Source organism: Mytilus trossulus, chromosome 13 (genome assembly GCF_036588685.1).
Source record: "Mytilus trossulus isolate FHL-02 chromosome 13, PNRI_Mtr1.1.1.hap1, whole genome shotgun sequence".
Lineage (NCBI taxonomy): Eukaryota > Metazoa > Mollusca > Bivalvia > Mytilida > Mytilidae > Mytilus > Mytilus trossulus.
The window spans coordinates 40,163,030-40,189,295 of NC_086385.1; the positions used below are offsets into that span (position 1 = coordinate 40,163,030).

General features: G+C 30.4%; 1 protein-coding gene across 1 annotated transcript; it reads left to right on the forward strand.

The window, feature by feature from the left end:
- Window positions 1-1,225: 1,225 nt before the first annotated feature.
- LOC134694375 (neuropeptide S receptor-like) lies at window positions 1,226-26,266 on the forward strand. Its single transcript, XM_063555379.1, has 5 exons — window positions 1,226-1,304; window positions 22,083-22,172; window positions 24,129-24,261; window positions 24,682-25,004; window positions 26,117-26,266. Exons 2-5 carry the CDS (start codon window positions 22,098-22,100, stop codon window positions 26,264-26,266), a joined length of 681 nt encoding a protein of 226 aa, XP_063411449.1. The 5' UTR covers window positions 1,226-1,304; window positions 22,083-22,097.

A 26,266-nucleotide genomic window follows, 5' to 3' on the forward strand; every position in this document is an offset into this window, starting at 1 on the left:
TTTACGTGTTTTAATTAAACAGTAGTTCTTTTGAATTTTTCATTATAATCAGTTTGAAGGACTATGTCTTACCATGAGCTATACTTTAAGTTTAATATCAACAGAAGTTTTAAATCATTATAATTAATTGTCTGACCTAATAACAACTCTGCAATTGTAGTGTTGCTCACCTTACATGTGATAGATAATCGGTGACAACTGTTTGTAGAAGACTTGAACGCAATTAAACATTAAAATATTAGATGAATCATAATCGGAACAATCATGTTAGATTATACATGCAGTTCACATGGTGTGCATTGTCAAATATGTTCTTTCGGACAAGATTTGGAGATAGTTCATATACATATTGCAGTTGTCATACTTATTGAATACTTATTAAAATAAGAAAAAAAAGTTGACTTTAACAAATACACAAATTTGGTTATTAAATGCGGTTCAGAGAGTAAGCAATATTATTTTTGTTTTACAAATTATAAAAACAAATCTTGAAAAAAGCGTTGTAAACAATGGAGTGACGCTTATATAAAAACAGTTAGAAAGGCAAAATAAATTACGCATTTGGTGGGCTATGCTTAAATGAAGAAAATAGTAGCCTTTTAGCATAGGGAAATATCATGAAGATATTGAAATACCCACACTTGCTACTGCAATGTTCCATGCACTCGTCGAAGTAACTATCCCTTTATCTTTTATTCGTTGGACATACACATCAATGTGATTTACAGCAAACATTTTACCTGTTAAAGCAATTAAAGATTTAATGTGAAATAGAAAAACGTTATCTGTGTTTGTGTCACAGACGTTCGTGCATCTGTATTTTAGTTGTGTGGCATCTAATATTCTACTATCTCTTTTGTGTCTTTATGAAATGTCATGGGTAAACATAATTTTGATATAATTTAGCATGTTCATTTTTAATTAAATCCAGTGCCGTTGTCCTAAAAAAATTGTAAATATAGAGAAAAAGTATAAAACTACAGTCAATAAAAAGAAATTGATTTACGTAATAGCAATGATGTTATATGATATAATCGTGAAAAAGCTTTATTGCTATTTTTACAAGTAATATTTAATTTGAAAAAAAACGTGACAAATTGATCTTCGGGAAATGATTATGTATTTGTTTTTGTTTTTAGGGGAATTTTTGTTCTTTCAAGTCTATTGTATCGATCAATATGGACTGAATTCTGCAGAAGTTGTTTTCGAGTATTAGAAGAAGACGTTTTTGAAATACAACATAAACTAGTCGTGTTTTGGTTTTTCATTTCGCTTTGGATAACATCTTGATTTTCTCATAGCAGGTAAGTTTGTTTAAATTATATTGTTTTTTTAAGTGTTGCAACATGTATCTGTTTGATATATTTCCAGGTAAACTATTAATATGTTATGTGATCTGCTTGTTTATAATATTTATTCTAGCTTTAATTATGATTAGAAGAACGATTATTAATAATGCTGATTTAATTTTAACATTATTAATATATTAGGACTTTTCTGAATTATAATTGTTCGTTATATGTTAAGCTTGTTGTGTCTATGAAGTATCTTGTCGGCTTCTTAAATGAGAATGTCCGTTTTGATCTTAAAATTCGAATAACAGTTACCTTTCCAATATTAAAGGTTCTCACGAACAATAAGAATATAAGTACAATTCTACTGACGCTAAAACTTCATGTTCACCGAAAGTACTTTTCATCAATGTTGGAGGTCCATTTGACAGTGAGGCATTTCATGATACAAATATTATACAAATTGAACCAGTATATTTAAGATTTATTCACATAATATTTCCAAGTACTATCGATGAGTCTTCAAGAAACCGTTACATTTTGATTCTATATTTTCATGACATTTCAACATACTTTCCTATCAATCCGTCACTTCAGGTGTGAATACCTGTTATGCATTTGTCTGTATTTTTGTAACCAATATACTAATTGAGTACGTTTTCAACTAATTGTGATAAAGGTAATCAAATAAACGTATGTTGTTTAGCTTTTATCTCCAGTAGTCAATCTCCTTTCTGTTGAAGACCGATGTTTTCAGAGCAAACCATGGAATTTTTTAAAGAAGTAATTACAAACAGAAATGAACACAACTTTTTTTTGCATGATTTTATTATTATACAAACATCATTGCACTGAAAACCAGTTTGTAGTATTTCAAATTTATAATTTTGAATACCTATGAATTATAGCCTTTTAAACTATGTTCATGATGTTTTAGCATAACAATATTTTCGGAGATGTCGGTGCCCTTTCCGTCTAACCGTTAATTTATTTAATTTCATTTCGTAAAATCTGGATAATATGCTTGTTTGTGTCTCATGAATAACATCACAAAGCGTAGTAACAATACACTTACATTTTTCTGAAAATCTGACTTTTGGGTAAATGCATCTATCATTAAAAAAATATGCATATTGGATTTTCTGAATAAGTTATCATTTTACTGTATAACATAATTAAATGATTAAATATTGTTAAAAAGGACAGATTTGTCTTGAAGGAAGTGCGGCTAATATATTTTCAGAAACCAGGTTGTTCAATTATAACATGTTGGTATCGCCAAATTATACCCTACAAAGGAATTTCTTCTTTGTAACTATTTGCACTAAAAAAGTTGTTCTAGTTGACTTACATTACAGATAACAAGATTGTATAAGTTGTTTAAGGGATTTTCGTTAATAAAATGCGTTACCTACATACATTTTTAGATAATTATTTTTTCAGGGTTTTCGTATCTCTCATGTTACTTCTATCAAATGATCATTTGTCTATTACCGTATGTCTTTATCATAATTTGGTAGCTAAATGTTTAAACACTAGTGATAAGGTAGCGTTATGACATCCCAATATTGTGTTTGAAAAAAAAACCTACTGGGTAAAATCTGTAAAACGCAGCTCTTATCACTAATGATGCATACTTCAATACCAATAGATATCAGATTGTTTAACAGTTTATCTGATTTTATTGTGTGTTATATACATTATTGCAACTGTCGTGTAGCAATCACGACTGCATTATTACAATTTTATTTTGGCTGTCAGTCATTACAACTATCAGTATCATCTTTAAATCAACGTCAGGAAAACTAAAATATATAGTTTTCATCTGGAGCGATGTTCCTGTTCTAAGAAAATGTAAAGGCAACGTTGTATGTCGTAAGAGGACATGAGCAAAATAGTTAAATCCACTCAAGTTAAACCTAGCTTGGGTAGTTTAAATCCCAGTTTTTTTCAATATTTTTACTTTATAGTTTTTGAAAATCTGTAAAACGCAGCTCTTATCACTAATGATGCATACTTCAATACTAATAGATATCAGATTGTTTAACAGTTTATCTGATTTTATTGTGTGTTATATACATTATTGCAACTGTCGTGTAGCAATCACGACTGCATTATTACAATTTTATTTTGGCTGTCAGTCATTACAACTATCAGTATCATCTTTAAATCAACGTCAGGAAAACTAAAATATATAGTTTTCATCTGGAGCGATGTTCCTGTTCTAAGAAAATGTAAAGGCAACGTTGTATGTCGTAAGAGGACATGAGCAAAATAGTTAAATCCACTCAAGTTAAACCTAGCTTGGGTAGTTAAAATCCCAGTTTTTTTCAATATTTTTACTTTATAGTTTTTGAAATATATTTTATATTCAATGTCAGTGGTGAACTAATGACTAAATGGCTGATGAAACTATCGGGAACTAGATGCCATCCAGCAGCAACGTTTTTCGTCAAATACTCGGAATAATACGACTGTTTGAAATCCAATAGTTAAAATGAGGAATGTAAATCTATATGAAATTCAAAATGAACAGTTTAATTTTTCGTATTTGTATACATATGTTTTGTTACGCGATGCCTATATGTAGAACGCCATTCATCATACGTTCAATTGCTACTTTGTTATTTTGTTGTTTGAAATATATATATATATATATATATAACGTTAAAAGTTAAGACAAGTAATAAATCCTACCTAAAAAGTGTTTTAATATTGTTACGAGTTCAATTTACATGCTGTTGTTGAATATATATTTGTTATAAAAATTGTAAACTCAAGATTTATCTACTTGTTTACCAATAACATTGTCATTTTAAATTTAAAGTTACATACCAAAATACATACAAGTAGAAAAAGAAAATACCGACTTTATTCCATGGCCCATTTGATTTACCATTTATAAAATGTACTTTATCAAATTGTCTTGCACTAACATTTGTCAATTCGTTGTATTTGGCAAAACTTTTAGGAATTTGTGGTCCTCAATGCTCTTCAACTCCGTACTTTGTTTGGCCTTTTCATCATTTTTATATTCGAACGTCACTGAGGAGTCTTTTGTAGACGAAACGCGCGTCTGGCGAAAATATAAAATTTTAATCCTGGTATCTTTCATGAGTTTTTTTGCATAAACAAGCAATGGATTGCCCGCACACTTTAAATTATGTCGAATTTAGAGAACAAAAAGGGATATTTTACTGTAGAATCATTTTTTGTTAGTTAAAACAATATAACGGTTACCATTGATTCAATCATAAAACGTTTTCCTGAATCTTTTAATGCATATCTTTGTTTAAAATTGATGACAGGGGAGCGATTAAATATTGTAATGCTGAAAAAAAATTACAAATCAAGATTAATTGTATGTGTTTTGATTGCCGATGAGCCAACTTTCTGGCTACCAAAAATCAAATGACGCAGAAAATAACAAATATCGGTTAACAATTATTAACATATCCGCAAAAAACGTTTTGTCAACAATAACCAATCGACATTTTATTCTCCTTCATTATGGTTGTAAATTGATTGAAGAAACGATAAGTAGTGCTCATCAAGTCAGGAGTTGTTTAATCAAATTACCTTATATAGATCCTATGAGTATATTGATTATAAATTGTCCTTTTTGGTAAGATAAACAATGCACAAAATATATGTTGCTAACTTCTTATTGGCTATCGGGGCATACATTTCTCATTAAAATGCAGAATTAAATGCAATTATCGAGGGCACAAACATGTTCAGAGCATAGTGGTATACAAACGAACTTGAATTGCAGTCTTTATTATCTTTTCCTTGTCGTACTTTTCCATGACGTAAAATCAGATAATGAAAAGTTTGTTTTCTCAAATATACTTATTTTTTCCCTTTGAATTACCCATGATTTCTTTTACAATTCAAATAAGATACAACGACCCGAACAAACGTGGTCATTTTAGTATCTAATACTAACAAAACATACAGCTCTCACAATGCTGATTTTTTGTCAGATTCTAACTTCTAACCTTTCGGAACCCATGAGTTCACTCCCAGTTTTTAGTGAGATTTGAGTTTCGTATTCCTCATTTTTCTATGTTTTGTTTTGGGTACTTTGTCTGTTTGTCTTTTTTTTTTCTGGTCATGGCGTTTCCAGTTTTATTTTCGATTTATAAGGTTGACTGTTACTCGGGTATCTTTCACCTCTCTTTTTTTGAATACCGTTATAGAACATTCTTACATGGTAAATATTTGTAATAAATCCCTGTATTCCAGGTTAGTGTAAAGATACCAATTACAAGTCTGTGTATCTATAATAGCTACAAAACCTGTAATAATCATCGAGAATCGTACCATTTACTAGATTATAAGGTGTAAATCATTACCGATTTCATAAATAAGTTAACAAGGTTTTGCATACCGCTTCTGTCTAATATTTCGTGATGGTTTTCTTCGGATTTAAATTATAACAGAGGCATACTGTGACATAACGGTGTTTAATCCGAAGCACATAAATAAGGAAAAACTCGTTTTAATGTTCATGTTTAGACTAATTGTTTACTGGATATTTTCAAAATATATTCTCGTATTTGTTGTCTGTGTAGTTCTGTGTAAACCTAGATGTTTTCACTTTGTTGAATGTGTTTAAAGCTGTGTTGTCTTAAAACATGTTAAACGTTTCTGATTTGTTTTGTTCCCAATGTTATGTGTCCTACTACATAGTAATTTGTTTTGCTTTCTACATCTTTTGAATTTAGCGTCTTGTGTGGATTATATAGTACTTATTAAGAATACAAGCACATATGACAGGTTTCATTAAACGATTAGATCATTATATGACAGTATCAAGGTTCTACCAAATTTACCAAAATAATGTACCGTACGTTTGGTTTTGTAAGCTCCTTTTTGTGTAGACTTGTGTCAGCTTTATAATAGATTTATCGCACATGGAACTTTTGTATCAAAATATGCATAAATACAATAATAGTAATCGATGACAATACAATTAATAGTAAACGTTTGAAATCTTCTGATCCTATACAATTTCATGGCGGTTACGACGTGACGACGTTAAACCAATCATAACATTATAATGTATTCGAGGTAGAATACATTTTAACGTTTGAAAATTATTTTCATAATCATCTACTATCTCTGTTGATTCTATGTTGTAATATCTGACGAAATGAAACTCAAACAATTAAACGCAATAGCATGGTAGACTTCCCTTGTTGATGTTTGTCACATTTATCGTAGAACGTTTTGTGATTTGGTTCTATAAATATGTTTATTTTACTTCAAAGTTATTTTCCGTTCGAAGATGTCTCATTCATATGACGTCAATGAATAAGAAACAAATCACGTTTCACTTTTATTGTTCTCAGTCATTTATCACTTTAGAAAAAAGGAGTATGCAACAAAAAGAAAAGCAATTATTTCCAATACATATGTTTAAAAACAGATAAACTTAGAAATATTATACATTGTTTAACAAGTTATCAACTAAAATTCATTTGATTAACTGTCATATGTATATGAAAAAAAAAGTAGGCGTCGGTACTGATCTGTTCTATTCTGGAAATAAAATTAGAAACAAATCATAAATGATTTATTGATTTTCAGTCAGCAGCAACCAAAAGATGATAAGGTTCTGATTTGGAGGGAAACACAACTGTTCAGGGACTTGTAGTGTCAAAATATAGATAGAATACAAAGAAATTCAGTCCTGTTCTCTCATTTCACTGCTTCTAAGTTCAATTTGACATCATCCATAACTTCTATTTCCATAACTAGAAGAAGTTTATTCAATCTCTGGACTAATATATCATATAATTCAAATAACAACAACGTCGTCAGACATGATCATGAAAATCATCGCATAGCTGAAGACTAAACATGCTAAAGGAACTTTTTGTAAATTAGAATTCGTTAATAATTTGTGATTATCAAATAAACCCTTCATAATGCCATCTTCTCTGCAATTTATATTACAAATTGTCCTCGTATAAAAGATACAGGTACTGAATATTATCGGAACAAAAATAATATTCTGCTGCCTCCACGACATTTCACTCGTTTTGGGAAGGGGAAACAACTGATATCAACACAGAAAAAGAACGTGCTAAATTACGGATTTATCAAAGTCTGAAACTATGTATTTAAATAAAAACTGATTTATAATTTTGTACATTAAAATTTACAATATTGTGATCAAAATTCGTTTTATAAAATGATAAAAAAATTTTGTATACGCTGAAATTAAATTGCACTATGGGTAATTTCGGATGGTGTAGATAGAATGGTGTATGGTGTATGGTGTAATGTGTATGGTGCATGGTGCAATGGTGTAACGTGTATGGTGTAATGGCACATGGTGTATGGTGTAAAGGTGTATGGTGTATGGTGTAATGGTGTATGGTGTTAGTGGGAAGTTTACACCATCGAAGGACTGTACAATGATCTTAGCCGTTTTTTTTCATTATTTGGCATGTTTGAAGGTTAATAAAGGCAACAGTAGTATACCGCTGTTCGAAAGTCATATATCGATTGAAAGAAAATAAACCCGGCTTACAAACTAATACTGAGGGATACACATCAAATATAAGACGAACACATCGAAACAACAAAAACACTGATGTGCAACAAAAACCAAAACGACTTTGCAACACAGACAGAAACGAACTATATGATAAAAACTACTATTTTCCTGCCTTGGTACAGGGCATTTTAAGAAAAAAATGTTGGACTGAACCTAGTTTTGCGGCTAACCAACCCTCGCGCATGTGTGGCAATTCACTATTGGAAATTATATTTTATAAATTTTGTGCCTTCAAAGATCAAATTTGTTGGAGGGCGTTGGAACCTTAGTTTTTTTAAATAATGAAAACGCACTCATCAAAGATATCAAGATTGAGTTTGTGTACACTAGACTCACTTTTCGTCTTTAAAAGACTCTGCAGTGATGATCAATAGACCAAATTAAATAAGGAGTACAGAACATTTGGGGCTCAAAATTTGGTAAGGTAACCCAAGATAAAGCTAATGTAATCAATCCTTGGGTAGACTTGCAATCAGTTTATTTAGTTTATGTTATTGTTCCTTTACATAAAGAATAATTCTTTGTTTGAAAGCAATTCTTTTGTTACAAAACTATTTGAACATGTAAACAAGAGATGAAAGATACAAGAGGGTCATCAACACCGGGAAATTGAAAATAGACTGCCAACGCCATGCCAAAAAGAGTCAATCAATGAACATGCTAAAAATTGTTTGTAAGTTTATCAGGTTTATTAAATGTTTATAACTTGCTATCTTTTTAATTTGTTATATTTTCTGTTAAAAACGGTTCAGCCTTATACTTAAATGAACTAAGTTTGCATTGCATGAATTTTATAAGTACACTCTTATCATTATCAGATGCTTAAGCAATCATATTTCTACCTAATTAACTGGAACATAGTACTTGACCCAATCTGGGTAAATCTAAATCTAATTATTTTGAATCACAATTTTAATTGATGATTCGGCAATGAAGCTGGGAATTAAGTTAATTAATAAAACTGACGTCGTGAATCATGGATTAACAGCTGATTATGAAGGTAATGGTGACATTAAATACATGGAGCCTGAAATAGTTCAAATTTTATAGATATAAGCACATAAAAAAGTTTTTTGTTTTTGTTTTTAGTGATGTATTAAAAGTTCTTAAAGTTTTCAAGAATCAAGTTATAAATAAATAGGGTAGCGCCACAAAGTCAGCCGTCGACGCAATAAATGATACATGTAATATTAATGATTAAGTAAGAACACTAATGTGTGTTTAACAACTTTATTGCATCTGTTAGTCTGTATTATTTGAATTCGGAATTTCTCTCTTCTAGTCTTTTAAACTAATCTCAATCTTTGATCAGAGTGAAATTTAGTGTTGAAATATTTGTTGTACAATTATTGCAGTTTCTTATATGGATAATACACAGTATTCATTTTAACACATTAATTAAGTCAAATGATAAAGTAATGTATACTGAATTTTTTTTTGCACTGATGATTTTGTATTGGCCCCTGGTTGTTCTTATCAAGCGGCTTCAACAGCATGCATCCAAAGTTGTAATAGCAACACATTATTATTTTAGTCATTAATTCGATAAAAAAACGTATTGATTATTTTATGTGTATTGTTACAAAAAGGTAATTATCATTGAAATGTATTATTCCTCACGACTTATTAATTGAATATTAACAACTGTATTAAAAATCTGAAACTCATTATAGATAAATGTGAAGGCATTATTTGAAAAAAAAATAAGTAAGCAATTTTGCAAAGTTATAAAAAGCAACATATTATGCATAACGTTATCAATTTAATACACACTCTAAATTCTGGTTTAATTCCTTAGCATATTTGAGTTCATTTCTTATAAACATTGATCTATAAGTATCGATAACTGTTTATACAATCTAACATCGTGTTATATGAATTTGTTATGCACAATTAAAAACTAAGTTATCAATTTAGCAGGTGTTATACAGGGTTGATATAAACAGAAACAGTTTTATACTCAGTCGAGAAAAAATACCGACATATGCGAACATAATGTTATCATAAAGAACTGATAATTTTCAGCGTAGTGTTTCATAGACGCGAACATTATCCGTCATTGATATTACTTGATATTGAACATTTATGGTTTATTATCTCAGTAAAATAAAATAAAGTTCGTAGTTAATGAGGAAACCATCAATAACTGAAAAGACATTTATTGTCATTATGAGCATATGGTGCAGAATACCGTTTATTGATTTTACTATAGGTGAACCAAAGTTCTATTCTATTGCAGTATGTATTCTACCTTAATGTCTGTTCGTTATGTTGAAGGCTTGCTACTATCTGATACACCTTATACTCTATATGTTGTCCTGATCCTACGTATGAATAGCCGCACGTAATAAAATAGCCTCGTTAATAGCAACATGCAATTTTACTTTTGATTCATACAATACCTTTCCTAAGACAAACTAAATGACATTATCAGCATTGTTCCTAATATACGATGACTTTTCTTGAGACTTTTTATAATTTGTATTTTTTTAATGTTTCCAGATATCGATTTAGTATATGGTTGTGCTTTTTTTTAACCAATCCATCATCGAAAATTAAAAAAAAATACAGATTAAATATCATTATAGCAATCTTCAATTTTTTGTTCAAGATATTATATCACTAAAGTGTGGCTGTTTTCACTGTGTGCTGTTCTTTGCTGATCGTCTTCATTATTACGACTGTTTCCGCGGAATACAGTCGTTACATGTATTTGCTAATTGTACAATCAAAGACATAATATTGTTGTTGAAAGAATTGATGATGAAAGAAATATGCCTCCATGCTTTATAAAAAAAAAATAACACATCTCTTCCCAAATACATAAATTTATGTATAATTCATAAAATGAAGAAAGAAGTATGATCTTTTATTTCTAAGTAATTTAGAGACAGCTTACCATCGATTAATACTCCGCAAAACATCTTTAGACAAAAGTACGCTCTTAAACATTTCCAGTTATGTACAATTGTGTAATCATCTTTTCAAGCCCTAAATCGTCAATAGAAAAGGTATTTCAAGCTCAAAAAGTTTCATGGAAATAGTAAAACCCTGAGTTATGACACGTACATATGTATATAGCATGTCTAAAGTTTATCAGTTACTTTTTGTTCGCAATGGATTATAAGAAGGTTAAGAGTAGGATCGATGTACTACATTTCAACTCTAAAAATAGTATTGATTGAAAGTATATCAGAATTCTTGTACATGAAGTCAACATGAAACTTGTGTTTTTATCAAGTAAACATCGATTTAGAATGGTATTAAAGCCTGGTAAGGGAAAGCCATGTTAACTTTTATTGTCATTTAAAAAAACAATCAGCCAACATCGGTAGTAGGCTTCTGTTGTAAGGGAAGATTTAGTAATATATCGTGGTTCATAATCAAAATAGGTAATGTTATACAAAATTTGTATTTTTATTAAAAAAAACATATCACATTACTTACCGGTTTATAAAGAAAAAGTTCATATTCACAAACTTCATCAGTTGTTTTTTTTCATAATTGACTACATTAATGTTTTGGTTCATTAGTTAAATAATTTAGAAAATGATAGAGAAAAAAACCGATACGGGGATTTATCTTTTATACAAAATTAATACAGTCACAACAAAATATACACACACTAAGCTAAAGGAAGGGCGAATGTATTGCTTTTCTTCATCTCAAAGTCACAATGTCGGATTTCACAGGTAGCAAAAAAAAACAATCTCCCGTATTTTGGATTTGTTTTTAGATTCAAGTACATCATCAATGTTGTATTTATAATTTACTACTTTTATGTATTTTCATCATTTCGAAAATAGGTCAATGATAAACAAGCAAAAGAATGTGGAGTACCTTTTTTTGTCACAAAATAAGCATAAGCCCAGCTAACAAAGCACACGAAGTTAGAACCTCATACTAATGAAGTATTATTTCCAAATTATATTTTCCGTTGAACGAAGGGCATAACTAATGTAATCGCTCCTTCATTAACAATGTATGATACTCTTCGTAAATATCTATTCATTATTTTTATGGCATCTACAAAAATTGTTCTCTTAAGAAAATAACTGGCCGATGGTGTCAAGTAAACCTAACCGTATATTAAAATGAACGGTACCAATTTTCTTGCACCAGATGCGCATTTCGACAATACATGTCTCTTCAGTGATGCTCGTTGCCAATATAACTTGCTGCTACCACACAATCAATAAAAAACACCCAGTTGTGTTTGGAAGACGGTTTTTACATTTCGGTTTATGGTTTCTTGCACATGATTGACAAAATCTATAGTTCTAGGTTCAGCTCTAATTTGCGAAACTTTTTTTATATTAAAAAAAAATTGTAAGGTGAATACAGATTTCACTTTTTTAAAGGATATTTTTACTCGCTAAATGCACACAAAATCCAAGAAAACGCAAAAAAACAGTATGTTGATGTCGGAAACATGGCCATGCTGTATTGCACAAAAAGAGTTATAAGTGACCCGAATCTAGATTGTTGGGAATTTGATTGTTACAGATTGAATAAATACGGAATAACCATGAAGAACAATAACATTGAGCTGTAACTAAGAGCAACCAGTGAATTTTAAGATTATCCTCTGAAACATTACGTTTTAAAAAGAGAATGACCCGAAAATAGCTGAAATACATAATTTCACATACACCTTACGACCTACTATCTAGATAAATACAAACGGTTGTGTCAATGAACTTATCCCAACTAAATTTGATTCTGTATCCATTGCAGTAGGATATTTGTTGCGTGTGATCAACTGTAATGTATGTTTTTTTTTTACTTTGTTACACACATGTATATCAATACATTAATAACAAAAGGCATAAGTCGATGTTTTCATGAAGCATATTCCAAACTATCAAATCACCAAATGTATTGATCTTAGATATGGAATAAAATTTGTCTTAATTCAAAGCTTTATCTTAAATCTAAGCTTAGAACAATTGGCGTAAATTTACCGACGTTTTTTAATGAAAAAAGCCAGACAGACATTTTTCTGAATCAAAAATATAATCTGATAATCTGAAAATCTGTATTTATATTTTATATATTAAGAGGAAGAGATTATAATAATAATATTGTTATAACTTCTATACAAAGTCAATACGTAATCATATATAATATGAAGTTTACACAAGAATATCGCTTCAAATAAACAACGTTTATGAAGTGTTATTTTTATATGTTTTTGATCTGTATTAAGTAATGAATGTATCTCTAGTGTGTATTATGTATTATTGGTCGTAATTTGCAAGAGTCTCAACTGTCCGCATTGAGGATAATAATCCAACCAGGTAATGATAAAAAATATGACCTTACCTGCTGTTGTTATTAAAATCAAAATCAGAAATTTGATCACAAAAGTTATTAATGTTTTCATTATAAATTATTAAAGATCAATTTAGATTTATTAACGTGTGTTTCTATTTTTTTGTTTCGGAAAATATACTTACATATTAATAATAGTGATGCTGACTATGCAATATGGGCTCTGATCATTGTCGAAGGCAATAATATGACTTATAGCTGTAAATATATGTGTTCTTTTGTTTTTTATGTTTTTCATTGGCATTCAAACAACATGTTCTTATCAATGCATGTTATACTTTTTGTAATTTAGGTTTTTTAGTTTTTTAATTTCTTTTGTATATTAACTCTTAATTTCTAACATTGAATAAGTGTAATTATCATTTATCACAAACTTTTAGACTCTTATTGTGTTTACCAAATACAATTCTTGGATCCGTTTTTTTCTCAAACTAGGTTTATATTATCAATCATAGAAGGATATACTACCGTATAGCGGGTTATTTTCGCGGGTGTAAAATTTCGCGATTTTCGTTGAATAAGGTATACGAAATATTTTGGCGGTTATTATTTTGGCGGTTTCGAAACTTTTATCAATACCTTTTGTTCTATCCGCGAAAATAAGCGAAAATTTACACCCCGCGAAAATAACCCGCTATACGGTATTTGTGAATCACAGATAGGTTTTTATGGGGAAATTTTGAGTATTTGATTAGTTGAGAGTCGAACATGCAATTACGACAATTGTAGGCAAAAACGTGTTTCCCCTGGATATACACTAAATTATATCAATTATTATTGTATGTGTAAAACGCGACTGAGACATGTCATGATTTCAAATCCAGACAGTTAAAACGAAAAACTTTAAAATATGTTTAATTGTTTCTTAGCAAGGACAGTGTACAACTGAGTAAGAATAAAGACAGATCCGAATACAGTTAAATACAATGTACGGTATAATGTGTTTGGGTATGGTAACATGCATTGATGTGGACTAGCACATCACAAATTTATCAAAGTATGTCAGTGTTTAACAAGGCCAGTATTCAATTGCCATTACCTTGTTCTCGATTTCCATTTGCATTTATAGGTCATTTGAATCAAAACAGCCATTTATTGTCACATAAGCAACTCGACGGGTGCCACATGTGGAGCAGGATCTGCTTACCCTTCCGGAGCACCTGAAATCACCCCTAGTTATTGGTGGCGTTCGTGTTGTTTATTTTTTTAGTTTTCTATGTTGTGGCATGAGTACTATTGTCTGTCTGTTTGTCTTTTTCATTTTTAGCCATGGCGTTGTCAGTTTATTTTGATTTATGAGTTTGACTGACCCTTTGGTATATGTTGTTCCTCTTTTATCATCATCTTTGCTAAAGACATGTACATTTTATTATTCCCGAGAAAAAAACATTGAGCATATTAATTATTTTGTGTTGCACGGCAAATCAATATTCAATTAACTTGTTCAGTGGGTTTTGCTGCTCATTATCATTATTTGGTTCAATAAATATAAAGTTAAGTCTGCAAAAAATATAATAGGTCAGAATTGAAAAGTGTCTCATTAGAATTATTTTTTACTGCAAAGGAAACTTTATATCAATCACGTGACAGACAGATTGTTTAAATTCAGTATGAAAGATCATGTAAGCTCGTATGATATTCACGTAAGAAGTAAAAAAAATGGAATATTAAGAAGCTTTATGTATACATATGTAAAACAAGTAGTGATTCTTCTGTTTTCCTGATAAAGCAATATAAATGCATGTAGCATTCAAAATGTCGCTGCAACGTCGTCTGGAAAAAAACCGACATTGACACACTGATCAGGCGTGTAACTAGTCTTACTGAAAAATATAGCGAATGCTCTGTTTTTTGTTTGACATGAATATTTTTGTTTTCGAATTTTTCTTGTAATCGGATTTTTTTATACCTTCATTCTTCGCATACAGACCAATGCATGGAGAACATTGTTGAGAAAATGTGTATTTTTTTAAGTTGTTGTTTTAATTTTCTTAAACAGCAAAGTAAAATACTCCTTAATTGGATATAGGAGACAACGGTTATAGATATACATATTGATATTCTGGAGAAAATGGTTTATATTCAAACGCAATAAAGTAAAATAATCAAGTGTGTCAAGACATTTAACCTCGAAAACAGTGTTCTCAGTTGAACATTAGTTTAAAATAAAAAAACAATAATTGTAAAGATGTTACATAACTGGTGTCAATTTGATAGGACTTTTATATCCGAATAAAAAATCAAACTGCTAGCGATGCAAATCAAGTACTATCATAAGGGATTTAGAAATGTAACAGATATCTTACTTTTGAGATGTATTATACTATGAGTAATATAAAACAGAAACAAATCGACAAGACAAGTATCAAAATAAGATACAAACCGTTTTCTGTTTTGATTTAAATTACAGATCATTTCACAGTTTTACACAGTTTATTATGTCAAAGAACTACGCATTTCAATATTTAAAGCCTATACTATTAGGATTGATTGATTCATGTTATCTGTTGGAATTATGTTGCGACTTTTAAATCTAATGAAGATACCACATGATGTATGCATGATCACTGGGAACTATATTCTTGGTTATGATATTGTCATGAAATAAATAAATTGTTCGAAACATATCGGTTTTGATTCGTCTTTCGATTTTAATTCCTCCGTAGTATCTTAACCCACTTTTTTTTTATTTTTGAACATTGAAGAGAGTGTTCATACTTTGGCATATATAAATTGACATAAGACATGTCGTAATGTGTTCATTATGCAATATTCACTTCCCTGAACATAATGAATATTGGTCTGAAGTTGCTTTGTCAAATGTGTTCTTTCAGACAAGATTTCAAGGTACATCAAATTCATATTGCGGTTTTAATATTTCTTGAATGTATATGGAACTTATTCTTTAATTGTATATGTTGTGTCATGTGTACTATTGTATGTCTGTTTGTCTTTTTTGAATTTTTAGCAATGGTGTTGTCAGTTTATTTTCGATTTATGAACATGATGAATTTGACTGTCCCACCGGTATATTTCGTCCTTTTTTAAAGACAGGGATCACAACGTGTTGAAAACAAACTAAAGTAGCATGCTATGAGTCATGCGATGATCGAAACGGGACAAAATAAAACAGGGAAAAACGAATGAAAATCCAGTTACAAAACAAGAAATCAACAAAAACAACTCATGCCTTTAGATGAATTTTGCTATTTATTTTAGGTATTTTTAACGTATAGCTCTTCAAACATATACATTCTTTATTATAATATGCATTTAAGAAAGAGAACAACTATGTTGATTTGTTTTCGATTAGAGAAAGCACATTCCAAAATTGATTGTCAGGAAACAGTTATTACTTGTCTACAGTTGAATAGTCAACATTTGTACGCTTCCAAAATCAAATGAAATCTTCATTGATACCAATATCATCACTTGTACATCAGATATGTGTATCTTAATCACACGACTAAAAAAAAATAACTACAAGGATATATAAAATCGAAAAATTCCTTATCAATTCGCAAAAGTAAAAGCTCGAACACACCAAACGTGTGAAAACAACTGTATTTTGTAGAAAATGGTGATTTAAACATAGTTTTATAGCTAGGTAATCCTTTCACTTGTACGACAGTAGAACTATATTTTCTATCATATTGACAATACAATTCATCAGCGATGCTTATATACCAGTTAAAAAGGCGAAACGTATTACACAAATTGTTACCAATGCTAAACTGAAAAGATAGTTACCTTTTAACATAGGGCAATATCATTAAATAATAATAACTACGCAGGCTACTGCCATGTACCATGCACTTGTCGAAGCAATTTTCCCTTTCTCTTTTATATTTGTCACTTTCGGATATTAGCAATCAATGTGATTTATGACCAACATTTATGCTGTGTATGAGCATTACAAAATGCACTGTTTATAAAAGTGAGAGCTATTGTGAAATAGCAACTTTATCTGTTTTGTGTCGCAGACGTTCGTGCTGCTTTACTTCAGTTTTTTTTTATATTTTATATTCCAATGTCTGTGTTGTGTCTATAGGAAATATCATGGGGAAACATGGTTTCAATTTAATATAGGGGGTTCGTTTTTAATTAAATCCAGTGCACAGTTTTATCAAACAAAAACGTGTTAATCTAGAAATGAAATAGAAAACTGCAGTATATAAACAGAAATGAGCAACGGTGATATGTTATATAAGTGTGGAAAAGCTTAATTTATATTGTTACAAGTATCATCTAATTGGACAAAGCGTAAACAATTGACCTGAGGGGAAATGCTTATGTATTTGGTTTGTTTTTAAGGAGGATTGGATTTTATTTGAAGTCAGTTATATCAATCGATATTGATTCAACAATGCAAATATAAAAGAAGTTGCGAAAGAGTATCAGCAGTAGAAGTCTAACAAATACATAATATGGTAGTCGTTTTGTGGATTGTATCTTGATTTGAACGGCGAATTGACTTTTCCTAACAGGCAAGTTTCTTTATATCATATAATGTTTTTCTTGAATATTGCAGAATATATATGATAATTGTATGCCTCGTGATCTGATCATTTGTACTAGTTATTCTTATCTAAGTTATAATCATTAGAACGATGCATTTGTATTAATTTTATCATTATTTATATAGTTTTTAATACAATTCTATTGTAATTGATTAATATAATTATCTTTTTTTTATTACGGATATTTATTGTCAGCTTCTAATATACGTTTCAAAGATGATAGCGAATCTGTTCTTCATGTCGTGACTACAATCCCGTCGCCTTTTCCCGAATGTGATCTATCGAATAAGTATGATAACTAGGGATTCACTATTTTAATATAGCTAATCGATGATTGCCACATTTGCTTATTCTGTTGGAACATCTGAGATTGTCCGAAGTGTTTGTTGGCAATTATGTCACTATTTTTTTTAAATTTCTATGTGTTGTTTTCTGTAATATTGTTTTTCAGTTTGTCATTATGCTTAGTTACGTCGTTGTTAGTTTATCCTTAATATTTGAGTTTGAATTCCGCTCTGGAGTCATTCGATCCTCTTTTCGTATATATCATTTGAATACATCCATACTTAAATTACAATTAAGCAGGTTTACATTTTGTTATATTTACTTTGAACTTGGTGACAAGTACTTGTAATAAATCTGGTGATTACTGTCGGTTTAGTGAAACCGATTATATGTCTGTGTATCTATAAAAGCTACATGACCATTGTTGATTAGGTATAAGTCGTGTCGATCACCAGACTAAAAGGTGCCGATTAATTATCGATTTTATAAATAAGTTGACTAGGTTTTTCATTCCGATTCTGTTTGTCAATTTGTAATGGTAATCGTCGTATGAAATGATAACAAAGGATTACTGTGACATAACAATGTTTGATCTCAAGCACATTAATTTAGAAAAAAAGTTCGCTAATACTTTTGTTTTCAGACTAACTTCACACTGGATATTTTACAAACATGAAATTGTATTTGTTATCTGTATCGTCTTTATAAACCTGGATGCTTTCACTTGGTTGAATGTTTTAAAGCCTTTGTTGTATTTGAACTTTTCTTATTTGTTTTGCTATCAAAGCTATGTGCTCTATTGGTTAGTAATTGTTGTTGCTGTCTACGTGTTTTGAAATGAGTGCCATGTGTGAATTTTATAGTACTAATTTAGAATACCAGCATACTTGGCAGGTTTCATTTCGATTTCTGTGTAGCACTATCCCAGCGGCACCAGCATATGGAGTATATGTGTCTCAATTGATACATTGCTCTAGAGCTAGCTCAAAGTACGTTGATTTTGTTGAACAAAGAATACTACTTTCGCAAAAGTTTCTAAGACAGGGCTATGATTCAATCAAATTAAGGTCATCACTCAAGAAATTTTACGGTCGCCATCATGAGCTGATTGGTAATTTTGACAAAAGTGTGTTAAAAATCATATCTGATATCCTTCATCAGTCATAATTACCTTCCACCATTACCGAACTGAACAAAGAAAAAACACAACGAGTGCCGTATACGGTGCAGGAAATACTTACCCTTCCGGAGCACCTGCTTTCACTCCCGGTCTTTAGTGGAGTTCGTGTTGTTTCTTAATTATTATTTATAACTCTACATGTCTATTGGTTTTGTTAGTCTGCGTTTACTCCTTGGTTTTGATTGTTATTGTCTTCAATACAAAAAATGATTTTAATTTGACAGTATCCGTTGTACTACAAAAGTAATCGTATACTTGTAGAATATCGTTGATCATCTTATGGAGATTGATGTTATCGCTTGAGCCGGTACGGAGAGGCAATCAAGTTGAGATTACCAGAAATATTCTGTTGATCGCTATTTTACCTATCACGACGTTGTCAATTTCATGTCAATTGCATTAGTGAAAGCACTTGCCCCTTTAGTTTTCAGCAAAACTTTTCATATAAATTGACTCAGTTGAGATAGAAATTTGCCAGTCAGCAGGATTATTTGTAAGTTTTGTAAAATAGCAATAAATATAGATCTCTCGAATATTTTGATTTACCATATGGGTGGTTGGTTATCATTAGCTCATTTTTGTTTAAATTTGTGTCAGATGTATAACAAATATATCGCACCTGCGAAGTTTTGTATAACAATAAGTAAGGAAAACTAAAAATATTAACCGTCGATTTCACAATTCATAGTATATCTTATGTTATAAACCCCATGAACACTCTGCTGAATTAATACAAACCCATGTGACGGAGCTACACCAATCTTAATATGGTAAGATCAGTGAATTAAAAAAAATCAAGTTTCATTTGTATTGTTCACAGTCGTTTATCACTTGATGACAAGTAGCATGAAACAAAAAGAAACACAATTATTTAAATTACATCTGGTTTATATCAGTTCAAGCTAGAATTATAATACATTGTTTAAGAAATCTATTTTATTTTTGATATTTGATATTTAACATGCGTTGATTAACTCTCAGATGTATAAAAAAAACCAAGAAGGCGTCCTTTCTCAGTCAGGATCCTACTTCGTCAAAATTGTCTCCCAATTACGCCAGTATATTTTCACAATCGTAGAAATGGAAGCCATTGTAGGGATGACGCGCTACCAATTTTGCTCTTGGAAACCGATAAATGTATCCACATTGCACCAGTACGATCCTTATATGTCAGTTGCATTTTTAAAGACAAATATATCAACTCGCTAATGCGTATCATTTAATGATCTTGTCTGCATTGATTCAACTTAAAACTATTGTCTGATCGGTTGTCAGGTGGAATTTTCGAAAATTCATCAACATTTAAAAAAATTTAATTAAATATTTCGTGGAAGGGCAGACTAGATTTGTTTAGTGTATGAAAACTATAAACCTTTGTTATCACACACAAATATTATAATTTTTCGAAGATATGCATTTTCATCATCCAACCTTCGTCAAGTACTTTCAGTAAAAAAAATAGCTATTCAATCACCTTCTCTGTTTTTGTGACTCATTAGATAGGTATTTCACTTGACCCATATATTTCATCTTTTTGTACTGTTATTTTTTTGTGTTATAAAGTCAACCTGTAGCTTTAATATATGAAAATGATAGAATTTGAAGCGAGACGATGTATGAAATATTCTTACTTTCGCCGATATCAAGACAAAATTCTCCACTCAAACACGCCCTTACATAAAAAGGTGCAGTCGATTTTCTCTTTTTGATACAATTGTTACCTATTTTGGGAATTTTTTCTTCAGTCAAATGATGTGAGGGCAGACACGAAAATTACTGAACTAATAGGTTGATATGTTTTCCGTCCGTGGCATTTCTTTTTTAAAATCGGAGGTTATGCATCCAACTTTAAAACTTGAAAGATAGCAATGTCGTCGACTTGATATCTAATAGTTCAGCTTAACTATGTACTTGATAAATTATAAACTTATGCAAATGGTGTTTTTAAAATTAAAAAAATTGTTATGGAGAAGAAAATTGCAATTTTGTTTGTTTTTATAAACTTTTAAAAAAATTGTCACTTTAGTAAACAATACAGTAAACATTTATCGCCTTCTCTAACAAAGAGGTTCGATTCTTTTGTTCTATTTCATGGTTTCCGACTGTTCTAATTTGATCAATATTGAAAATAAAACTGGAAACAAATCATATCTTTGATGTTTGTTGCATTCTTATGAATATATCGATTAATTTTTTTTTATTCAAAACGATATTATCAAAATGTCGTGACTGTACACATTGGAACCTTAGTCTTTTGTTTTTAATATCAAAATGAAAATAATCATCATACATATCGGGATTTAATATTCATGGTATAAGTACGTCAGAATTTTGTTTTTGTTTCAAAAAAAAAAATTGAAAATGGAAATGTTGGATGTGTCAAAGAGACAACAACCCGACCAAAATAAAAAAAACAACAGCAAAAGGTCACCAACAGGTCTTCAATGACTGACCAGTGACTTTCCAATTAAAAAAAGGTAATAGACAGAAAAAAAGGAAAAGTACAAAAGCATTTGGGAATCAAATTCCAAAGGGTGTCACAGCAAAAGCATTAAAAAAACGAACAAAAAACACTTGTTAACACTTGATTTAATTAGTTACGCAATCCTTTACAATAATTTAAAAAGTCTATTATTATTGAGTGAATGTAAGTCAGCAGATACTAGTTCTGTGAAATGTTATCAAACACGCTAACTTTCCATCGCTATATATCTGATAATATCTGATTTCTGGTCATAATGATGCCTTTACTCTAAACATGCAAATCGAAGAAATGAACAGCAAGATTAACAATGCATCATTTATGTCGGATGTAATGTTATTTTTGTGTAAGTTCGTCATAATACTGTGTCGTCGTCAATTACAAAACAAGAACCCTAACATGAACTTTTTTTTTACAGAAAACAATTTACAGAATGGAATTTCATAACATTACAACAACACATATAAATAACAGCAATGGAACAAGTACTACATCAGAACATTATAAGGTTAGTGCATACGAGCATCAGTATCTTCCGTCACCCACCATAAAAGTTAACAGAAACAAAATCTGCAAAATTACCAAGACAGTTGAATCAAAAAATGAAATCCTGCCAGAAGTTATTGCTTTCAAATAACATAATTTTGCCAAGTTTAATCTTATGAACCTTGAATACTATTATTTAACAAAATTGGTTGAAATTACCTATTAACTATTATTGCCCAAATGTGTACTAACATGAACAACACGACGTGTGAAGCAGGATATGCTTAAGCTTCCAATGTACACGAAGTCTCCCCTGGTTTGTATTGGGCTTCGCATTACTATGTGTTTAGTTTTCTATTTTGAGATTTGTAGATTATCGTGTGCCATTCGATCGTTTTTCTCATTCTCTAACTATAAACCAGGGAGTAATATTACCAATTTGTACAAAGTACGAAATGTGACAGTTGCTATCTATACGCTTGATTTGTTTGCGTTATTTTGTTTGCCATTTGATAATGAAGATTCAGTTTTTATTTTCGCCTTGGAAGTCGGTATTTCTGTTATTTAACTTTTTGTAATAAATACAGAAACGATTCAATCCGTTCAAAACATTATTGGTTTTCCTTGTGCTTACTTTGATTTGAGAACAATGTATCTATCAATTAATCGATTAGAATTGCAGTTCGATAAATAAGGAAATGATAAGATGAAAGAAAACGCCTAATATTTTGAAAACTGGTAGGGCGGAAGTTTGGCATTAAAGATATGTATTTTGTCTTGCTGTTTTGGGCTGCTCCTTCAACTTTTTTATAACTTTTTTATTATTTTTAACTTTAACCTATATACACATATATTAATTAATCACTACGTTATATGTCAATACACTGATGCAACTTAGATAAATGATCGATCTATCAATCAATCAAAACGTCAGTTTTGCCGTACACGTTCGTCTGTTAGTTTATGTTGTTCACATATAGAACGAAAAATATAACTTCATAACTTGTTTTAATGAATTCGGTTGAAGGAAAGGGAACTGATTTTCTTCATTCTAAAAGTTATCGATATCTTTTCCATTGATTATAAACCGGTTATTTCAGATACGGCACATTTTAAACATTTATGGAATGACTGCAATGTATTTCTATCTAAGAAGAAATAACATAAAAACGTGCTGCACATTGAATAACCAGCGTAAAACATATATTACAGTCATTTCTAATATTTCAACTTTAAATTTCATTTTACACCAGAGTAAATGATGAAAAACGTTGAAAACGTTACGTTCACATGACTAATTTATGTCTATGAGATGATAGAGCAAACACTGTTAGCCAACCAGAAGACGCGTTACATCCAAAATTAAATAATTGTGATTTAAAACACATTGTAGTTGTGGTGTTGTATCGAACTTGAAATATCAAATCCAACCACTCTGGATATCAAGAATAACCAAAAAAGACGCAATACTAAATATAAAATATTTGTCAAACCTTTACAAATGCTGATGTAGGGGAAATCAAATTTGATAAAACGTTGGAAATGCATGTTTAACTATTTCATTGAATTTCTACAAACAGGTTTTGTTGACAAGATTGATTATTGCTCTTAACATGCTTAAACAAATAACAAACTATCACGAAATTATGAGCCATTCTGTTTTGTATTATAAACCTGTGAATAAAATTGTTACAAATTACAAACTGGAATGTTTTTTTGTCTTTTTTTGTTTATTTATTAACGATTCGTACATGTATAATTGCCTTTAATCTGATCAACAGTTTCATTATTTTGGTTTTCATATTCTTGTGTATATTTAACCAAATGTTATATATAATACGTGACGTGTGATTACTATGTACTATGTGTATTAACTATGTGATAAGTGTATTTACTTTGTAATATGTGTATTAACTATGTGATATGTGTATTAACTTTGGAATTTTGCAATTAAATATTAAACAATTTGGTTTTGTAGGTGATCTTAAAATGGATATCATTTCTGATTTTCCTTGGTATAATAGCATTTAATACACTTGTTATCGTGTTGTTACTGACAAGGAAAAAAAAGACGAGGATGGGATTTTTTGTTACTAACCTTGCAATATCAGGTATTTCTATTACTCCGTACTTTTTCGACGAGTGCGACCTTATTTATTCGTTCTCAGAGAAAATATATCTAAACGCTATGTGCTGTTACATGTAATTACTTTTTTCTTTAAATATAGAAAAAAAAACGGATCGATTCTCAAATAGGAAGAACACGCAATACCATAGAAAACCGAGGATAAGAGAAACTTGTTAAAAAGATAAAATATAGTCACAAAAAGAAAAAGATATATGTGGAAAATCAAAGATATGAATTTATGTTACCGGATAGAAAACTATTCCATGCCCCCAACATAAATATCTGGCGTATTAATGTATACTCCTGGTACCTTTGATAACTATTTCGTACAATTCCAATATTTATCAATCCTGCAAAGCAATTGCTATTTTTCTAATTGTAACTTTTTGTTTTGTTTTTGCAGATCTCTGTCTTGGACTGTTTTACGTTTTTCCAGAGTTGGTTTTCAACAAATTTGGAGTTCCCTGGAATACATATGTCTGTTATATTGTGTACGCATTTTTATCACAGTGGGCAGTTTATGTGTCTATATATGCGATAGTTGTAATGTCTATAGATAGACTCTACGTTATTGTGAGGCCTTTATCTGCAGCCTCTAAAGGACAAAAATATCGATTTGGTTTGGCATCAGTTGCATGGATAACTGGAGCAGTTCTTGCTGTACAGTACGCTGTTCACATTATATCGTGGAAGACAGTGTGTGTTCATTTTATTCCATACATGGAGGTGAGTTTAATATATCTGATGGGATATGTGGTGCACTTACTTATTGTGTAAGATTATTATATTGTGACTTTTATTAGGCTGCTGCGTTGAAGTGTTTTTTTTTCCTCTCAAAAAATATTGATCGTACCCCACTTCTTGAAAACTCCGTTTTGCAAATAATAAAAAACTCCTTTTTGCAAGTGATAAAAGATTAAATGAAAAACCTCTGCAATTGTTTTGATTTAAGTACCCTGTTAACATAATGTTAGTCATTCCAGTATTTTCCAATCGGGAAAAATATATTTTTTGATGGGGGTGTTATATGGAACTCTCTCTATAGTATTCACTATACAAAAGAACGGTAAAATTACTGGAAATCAAAGTATGAACTGTGTTTACAAAAACATTCGCATGTCGTCTTTCCCTTTAACATTTATAGAATACATCTTATTGGCTACTGACAAAAAGAAACGAAAAATACCTGAAGTTGAAAATATACTGAAACGTCATGGCTAAAAAAGTAAAAGCCAAACTGACAAACATTAGAGATATAGGAAGATGTGGTGTCAGTGTAAATGAGACAACTCTTCATTCAAATAACAATTTAAAAAAGTAAATCATTAAAGGTCAATGTACGGCCTTCAAAATGGGGCCTTGACTCACACCGAACAACAAGCTATAAACATGATAAAGGTCCCTAAAATTACTAGTGTAAAACCATTCGAACGGGAAAGCCAACGGTCTAATAAGTACACACATCACAATATACAGTGTATAACACCAAAGAGTGTAACAAATCCAATCAATAACTTGGGTTTATTTCAGGTTTTCAATTTTTTAACTTATTAACGGACATAAAAAAAAAAATCACAAATATATACAAGTATGATTGCCATTGAGACAACAATCACTTACAAAATATCATATAATTGTATGTAATCGAATATATGTATATTTTCGACTGTTCCTGACTTCTATTGATCTCGAATAATACAAATGTTTAGCCTTGGTCAATGAAATAAACTGGTTGTTTGATATACAATGGATATAACTCTAACAGTTGGCGTGATATTGATTTGTATACTAGTTTAAGTTATTTGTATATTCAAATGGGGTCTTATCTTTCATTTCAGGCAATGATATATATTGATGCTACAATTATTATAATAGTTCCAGTAATAATCATCGTTATATGTTATACTGGTATAATAATAACAATACGTAGACGGGAAAAACGTGGTTTTATTCCGGCAAACAGAAGCGACACAGGTAATAATCTATAA

What these genes read in the sequence shown, in the direction of transcription:
- LOC134694375 (XM_063555379.1), top strand. Translation starts at nt 22,098, where the DNA reads ATGGAATTTCATAACATTACAACAACACATATAAATAACAGCAATGGA. An exon ending in TACTAACCTTGCAATATCAG is followed by an intron (nt 24,262 to 24,681) that starts GTATTTCTATTA and finishes TTGTTTTTGCAG; the next exon opens with ATCTCTGTCTTGGACTGTTT. An exon ending in ATTTTATTCCATACATGGAG is followed by an intron (nt 25,005 to 26,116) that starts GTGAGTTTAATA and finishes CTTTCATTTCAG; the next exon opens with GCAATGATATATATTGATGC.